This window comes from Gymnoscopelus microlampas (genome assembly GCF_963454915.1).
Source record: "Gymnoscopelus microlampas genome assembly, chromosome: 22".
In the NCBI taxonomy this organism is placed as follows: Eukaryota; Metazoa; Chordata; class Actinopteri; order Myctophiformes; family Myctophidae; genus Gymnoscopelus; species Gymnoscopelus microlampas.
The window spans coordinates 1,844,508-1,852,286 of record NC_139959.1 but is presented as its reverse complement, the minus strand read 5'-3'; the positions used below and the strand labels follow the sequence as shown (position 1 = coordinate 1,852,286).

Sequence of the window (7,779 nt, the reverse complement as noted above, 5' to 3'; positions counted from 1 at the left end):
AGGAGAGCAGAGGTCTCACTTCACGGAGTTCTGCATGTAGGGAATGAAGCAGCGGCAAGGATCCTCCTGTTGGAGCCCGGCTCCTCCACACTGTCCCACCAAAGAGTGTCCCACCGAGCAGCCAGATCACCACTAAGGATCCTCACTGTTGGAGCCACTGTCCCACCTGAGGATAGCCGCTTTACTGACCGCGAGGAAAACTGGACTAGAAGCCCGTTATAATCTCTACCGGCTGAAAGAAAACCAAGTTGAAGCCCAAGGTGTCCTAAAGAACACCAATACTCAGCAGAGATGAGAGTGATTTTTTCCACCAGCTGGATCTTTCAAGGATGGATAACTTACCTCATGCTCGCCTTTTGTGCACAGGTAAACTTGCATTCCCTCATAATCCATCTAATAGGCCTGATCTATTATCGCCTACATTACTGTTTGATTCACATTGACTTTATAACTTGCTTTTGCAATGTACAGTAAACGTACGTTTTCTCATGCCGATAAAGCTCCTTTGAATTGAAATAGAATTGAATTGACTTTTATAATGCGATAAAGTTTAAAACAGGGGTCTTCAACGTTTTCAGCTAGGCCAAGGACCCCTTGGCTGAGAGCGAGATAAAGCAGGGACCCCCATTATATATTGTATAGAATATACATTTTTTCATAGATTTCATAGGCAGCTTCAGACTTGTTTCACAACACTATCATGTTGGATTCATGTTAATGTGTATTTCCAGACATTTAACCATGCCACTTAAACAATACTTAGTATACCTGACCTTTCACTCTGTACTTAGCCTGCTCTTTTCCCCCCCTACACTAAACCACTTTGCCGAAAGAGCAGATCTACAAGCACACAACGCCTCGCGCTGCGAGGCGTTGTGCGCTTGTAGATCTGCTATTTTTGGCTAAAGTTCTCCTCAGAATAGGGATGCTTGGTTGAAGTGGTTAATGTAAAAATCACACAAATATTTGGCGGACCCCCTGCAGTAACTCTGAGGACCCCCTAGGGGTCCCGGACCCCCTGTTGAAGACCTCTGGTTTAAAACAAAACAAAAACAAAGGGGGGTTGTGAGCTTAAGCCAGTATAGGAATGTAAAAAAATAGCAACTTCTAGGCTTGTCAAAACTGTTTTGTTTTGTTTAGTTTGTTTAAGAACACATGCTCGTGTCATGTGCGACATGACATGAGCATGTAACGTGTGACATTGCGCGTAATGTCATGTGTGACATTACATTACACGGGCCTGTCATGTGTGACATGATGACATACATTACATGTGTCAGCTTTGGGCTCCGGCTGAATGTCAGCACATCATTTGATATGCATGAGCTGGTCAAAACAAACAGGATTACTGTGTAAGGATGTTTACAGCCCGGCTCTCTCTCTCTAACTGGAACCACTTGTGTTTGGGGTCCAGTCAGCGCGCTGACCGCAGGAGCCTCACAGCTGGAGGCCCAGCGCTCTATGGCGCTTCTCAAAGTGGGGCCCGTGGACCCCGCCAGAGGTCCGTGAAGGGGGTTCCAGGGGGTCCCCAGCAAAATTATGGGGGGGGGACCCATTTTTTTTTTATAAAATACATTATATGGTGAAGATAGACGATTCGTGACGTGTTTTGAACTTGTAGATATGGTATTATTTTATGAACATTTCTGAAAAAGAACAAAAAAAAGTTCTAATTGTATTTTTTATTTTTTTTGTATATGGTACATGGCCTAATGTGAACTTATAGATCTGCTGTTTTCGGTGTGCGACACCGGCTTTCTATTGTGTGCACTATAGGCTACAGCCTACGGGAGGCAGCTAGACCGCCGTCCTATAGCTTAGAAAATCCATCCTAACCTCAGCAGCTCAGAATCCTGAGTGGAAATAAATGTGAATGAATCCATGTCTGCAGGGCGTGTTGTTGTTGTCCACACTGGCATTGTTTAGTCCCGGGACCTAATTGTGTGCAGGTGGGTTGGTTCATAAGATGTGGTCGTGGTGGTGGGACTGCTGGGCACCGCTTAGCTCTCTGTGTGTTTGGCTCTCACATGGACGGAACGCCATGATGCCAGCATCATCACCACTATTATTATTATTATTATTATTATTATTACTACAAGGCTACTACGGCTTTACGACTGAAACAAGCGCTTTCTCTTCTCTGTATTAAAGCCCCCCCTGTCTCTGTTTACCCAAATGTGTTGCAAACGAGTGCAAGCACCGAGAAGTAGAGCTGTTCTCAAACCTTGTTAATTCCAAGGACCAATCATAACTCTGAGAGTGTACAGATGGAACCAAATGTAAGGGTCCATTTGGTTCCATCTGTACACTCTCAGAGTTAAAGAACTGTAAGGGTCCAATTTGAAACCCCCTCAAGGAACCCTGAGGGTCCTTATTGGACCTCGCTTGACTTTGTGAAACACTGAGATAGAGTGCCAACTGCCACATCACTTCTTTTATAATGTATAATGTATATAATTATTTGTCATTTTACTAACTTGGTTGGGTCATTGAAGGGGTCAGTGTAAAATCTAGTATAGGCCTGGTTATACCTTAATGAGGGGAGAAGATGAAAGCACGTTGACCCTCTCAGAGGTGTTTTGGCTTTTTTCATGTGTCGGACACTGCAATGGACTTTCATTGGGCCCTGTTGGACCCCCATTTTGCTTTACTTTGTAGTGTACTTCTCATTTGTCTGGGGCCCCCTGGAACCCCCACAAGGACCTCTAGGGGCTTCCCCGGGACCCCACTTTGAGAGCCACTACGTTATGCGGTAAAAAAAAAAACAAGGCATGTCTGCTGAAAACAGGACATAACATCTTGTCGTCTGTAATGTATTGTTAAAAATGAGAAAGCAAACAGAGTTCCAATGGTTTTACCATTTAGACTGACTCACATTCTCCCCAAAGTAAGTAGGTAGAAATCCCCTCCAGCTTGACGACCATTGATTCCACACAACAGCTCGTTCCAAATGGATTTCAAACTGCCTGTGCAGTATTGAGCAACAGGCTCAACATGCGGGATGATTTACAGATGTCTTCCAACTCAAAATACGAAATGCTGTGAAGTTAGACTGCAGGAAGCTTCCTCTGTCCGTCCGTCCGTCCACCCACCCACCCAGACACATCCCACAACTCCCATTGGTCCGCTAGACCGCTACTACTACTCCGATTTGTCCATCCTGGCATCAGTCAGAGTCAATGTCATCCAGCCATCTTTGCAAACGTCACGCACCTAACCATCTCCCTCACCTTCCTTCGTCTCTATCTTCGATAACTCCTCTTGCCTCCTCCTGCTTCCCCGTCCTACATCTGGCTCCCCATTTGATTTGATTTGAATTGATTTTATTTGACGTCATACAGGAAAAAAACTGTCACACATCATCGGAGAAACGTTGGGGATACAAACACAAGAAAGGCTTGCGACTTATTGCCATTGTGGTCCTTGGTCTGAGACAAACAACATACAGTACCACAGAGACATACAGTACCATTCTGCAACATTTTCTAAAAGCCATGCTTTGACCCTTATCTTATAAAAGGAGATGGCTGCTGTTGCTCTTTATAGTCAGGGGTAGCCATCCATCCATCCATCCATCCATCCTGGCACCTACCAATGCGTCCGTCCGTCCGTCCACACAAACGAGTGGTTCTCAAATATCTGCATGTCAAGGACCCCACAAATGGATCATGTATTTTGCCACGGACCCCCATCTGAACAGATTTTGTGCCAGCAGGGACCTCCGGAAGAGAACATTTGTGTCGTTACAAATTTTCAAAATCCTTTAAACATTTTCACAATATCTCATTTAGTTTTTTGAAATAACCCGACGTATAGCATAGGGTTGAAGTGGTTAAACTGAATGTGATGCTACAGTATATTAACTTGTTTTGCTTGGAACCCCCTGGAACCCCTTCAAGGACCCCTAGGGGTCCCCGGACCCCACTTAGAGGACCAGTGTCATCATAAACGACCGTCACACTTGTGTGTATACACAGTAGTTCAGGCTGACTGTGTGTGTGTGTGTGTGTGTGTGTGCGCAAACTGCACGCACACACCCACACACGTGTGTGTGTGTGTGTGTGTGTGTGTGTGTGTGTGTGTGTGTGTGTGTGTGTGTGTGTGTGTGTGTGTGTGTGTGTTGCTTCAGGTGTGCAGGTCCTAACCTGATCTCTCTCTGCAGACACCCAGCTGTTGGCAGGATAACGCTCACTTCCCTGGAAGAGAGAGCAGAGGGAAGAATACATGGCTTAACAGCCGTAATACCCCTGGATAAAGATCTGCCTAGCCTTAAATACATAGTGCAAGAAACCATTAGCCCCTAGCCATGGTTGGGAAACGGCTGCTGGGCTTGTTGCATTTACTCTATCTGTCTCTACTGTAACATTGCTCTTCCAGCAATCTCTCTCTAAGCCTGAACGTTTTGCAAGATTTACCTTTGTTTGTTTTTTTATTTGAAGGAATGATGCAATGTGATCGAAAGAATTGCAAAGATTGCTGCTCTACAAGCTCGATAAGTGTATATGGCTTACGTGTGGCTTAAGCCAGTGGTTCTCAAAGTGGGGTCTGGGGACCCCCAGGGGTCCTAGAGGGGGTTCCAGGAGGTCCCCATGGCAAAAGGTTGGTAAATCTGAGTGTATACAAATGGAACCAAGCGGACCCCGTTTGTACACTCTCAGCCAGGGTTAGGTGGGGACTGTGGCCTAATGCATACTGTAGTAAATTGTGGGTCCTTAAAGGGATAGTTCACCCCCAAAATTACATTTTTTTCTACCGATTACTCTTCCTGATTTTTTTTTTTACCTAACCAGTCATCAAATTATTGGCTTAGGAATGCGACAAAAACTAAACAAGTCTTCATGAATTCAAGGCTTCATGGGGCGTGTAATTGATAGAAAATAAGTAATGTTTTGGGTGAACTACTCCTTTAAAATAAAAAAGCTTTAGAATCACTGACTTAAGCAACAATGTAAACACTCAATCTATTCATTCACAAACAATGGCTGGTGTGAGAGAGAGAGAGCACCTACAGTACCTACTGTATATAGGCCTTACATGTAAGTCATTTTAACAGCTTTATGGACAGATGAATCAGAGAGGCAGCCAGACAAAAGATGTGATTGTTGTGCAATAGTTTCTTTTTTTACAGCGCGTTATCATTAACCCCTGGGCTTATAACGCCCAGGAGACTGGCTGCTGAGGACGGCTGTTGGCTCACACTCTGTGGCAGTTATTATGCAAATCCTCTGCTAAGTGTGTGTGTGTGTGTGTGTGTGTGTGTGTGTGTGTGTGTGTGTGTGTGTGTGTGTGTGTGTGTGTGTGTGTGTGTGTGTGTGTGTGTGTGTGTGTGTGTGTGTGTGTGTGTGTGTGTGTGTGTGTGTGTGTGTGTGTGTGAGAGACTGCATGGAATGTACACAGTAAAAGTTCCTTAGTGTTAATTTAACCCTGGAGAGAGTGTTTTACTTGGGGGGTGTACTCTCTGTCATGCTCTGTTGTATAACATGGAGTAGCTAAACCGCTGTTAAAAAAAAAAAAGTTTGATGACAGCCAAAGGTTGTAACAGTGTGTGTGTGGGAGAGGGAGGGGAGGGCGGAGGAGAGGGAGGGGGAGGGGGGGGGGGGGAGATGCATGCTCAAACTCTGGATCTCTGGATCTCTGTCTCTCTCATCTATTCACCTGCTCAGCCATCCATGTCAGCCCCTACTCTCTCTCTCTCTCTCTCTCTCTCTCTCTCTCTCTCTCTCTCTCTCTCTCTCTCTCTCTCTCTCTCTCTCTCTCTCACTTAACACAGACTTGGCTCTCAAACATTTACACTCTCTCTCTCTCTCTCTCTCTCTCTCTCTCTGTCTCTCTCTCTGTCTCTCTCTCTCTCTCTCTCTCTCTCTCTCTCTCTCTCTCTCTCTCTCTCTCTCTCTCTCTCTCTCTCTCTCTCTCTCTCACTTAACACAGACTTGGCTCTCAAACATTTTTGTGCCAAGGACCCCCAAATTGATATCTGAAGATTTGTGTACCAGGGACCCCCATAATAACAGAATGTTGGAAAATGTTCCAAATTATTACATTAGCTTTTTCTACATTTTTCCGATCTGCAAGCTCACAACGGATGTTGTGACGCGTTGTGAGGTTGTAGATCAGGTCATTTTGAGTAGCTGATCGTTTAAAAATAGGGGTACATTCTTAAACTGATTTATTAACTCATTTTGCTGGGGACCCCTGGGGGTCCATGTGAGGTCTTTTTTAATACAATTTGGTTTAACACTTTACAGATCTGCAGTTTCACCGCAAAGTGTGTTGATATTTTATCATTAAACATAACTTTATAGCCTACATATTTCAATGTTTCCACTTTCTCTCACGTAGTACCTCCACATACCTCTAGGGGGTACCTGTACCCCCATTTGAGAACCACTGTTATATACACTAACATCAACATCTCACCATATAGCAGAAGCCATATATATTGGTAGATATAAAGTTAGCATTGAGGTCAGATGCTCTGTCCTGAACTGCATCATAGGCTGTAATCACTCGGGGTGGATCACTGCTCTCCGTCTTCCTTCCATATATATTTAGTGAGTGAAAGCATATTGCCTCTCATAATTACAACCCAATGTTGAGATGTGGTGGTAACATAAATACGATAGGCCGCATTCCTCATGGTTTCCTGTGCCCTCTGTCCTAGTTGCGTGCATGAGGTTCTCCGCTGGCTCACAGCTGTCCTCGCAACGTGTCCTTTTTTTTGCCCCACGTGATTATTTCTGCTCCTCTGCGTCTGCGTTCATCCACCCATCAATCAGTGGTGGAAAAAGTACTCAGATGTTTTACTTAAGTAAAAGTATCAATACTGCAATGCAGAAGTACTCTGTTACAAGTAAAAGTCTGGAATTCAAAATGTACTTGAGTACAATGTACTTAAAGTACCAAAAGTAAAAGTACTAAAATGTTTGAAAATAGCAGATCTACAAGCTCACAACGCGTTGCGATGCGACGCGTTGTGAGCTTGTAAATCGGCTATTTTCAAATAGCCTATGTATAAATAGGGTCAAAGTTGTTAATGTATGTTTTATAATGTCATAATTTATTTCTGAAAAGTAACTATAACTAGTTTTTCAAATAATCGTAGTGGAGTAAAAGTACAATATTTGCCTCTGAGATGTAGTGGAGTAGAGGTAAAAGTATAGACAATTGGAAATACTCCAGTTAAGTAAAAGTACCTCAAAACCGTGCCTAAGTACTTGAGTAAATGTACTTAGTTACTTTACACCACTGCCAACCATCCTAACCTCGGTCCCAGCCTCACTTATCTGCGAAAAGAAGAGCCTGGTCACGACCTAAAGCAGCGAGTGTCTAGGAAGTCGAGTGGACAATATTTCCGTTTCCCCCGGAAACGATATTTTTTGACCAATCACAACACTCGTTTCATTGACGGAGAATGTTAACAGATTTGTAAAGCATCAACGTCATTTCCTTGGGCTGTACTTCCGCCAAATTCAACAATTTCCGGTTGTCAACTTCCTAGACAACCAACATCGCAGGTCTTGCCCAGGGTGCAACCATCCATCAATTCATTCATCCATCCAGCCATAGAATTTAAAGGAATATTTCACCCATTTGCAACTATATCATATAATTGATCCTCACTAATGCTCATTCCAAGATGGCACAATTTCTGTCTACTCACTCTGTGTGTCTTTGAGGAGGGCTGTGGACAGTTCAGAAAACTGCCTACCAGTGACATCATCGACGGGGATTCCAAGCTCGCTAGGCTAATACAGCCTTTCTTTTCCTGGAAAGTTAGCA

General features: G+C 44.0%; 1 protein-coding gene across 1 annotated transcript in view; it reads left to right on the top strand.

The window, feature by feature from the left end:
• Positions 1-7,779, top strand: part of tnfrsf11a (tumor necrosis factor receptor superfamily, member 11a, NFKB activator) — a 36,552-nt gene continuing 28,773 nt past the window's right edge. The window contains exon 1 of the mRNA XM_084048355.1: positions 1-366. Coding sequence (XP_083904481.1) covers positions 292-366 — 75 coding nt within the window. The 5' untranslated portion in view covers positions 1-291. The remainder of the gene's footprint in view (positions 367-7,779) is intronic.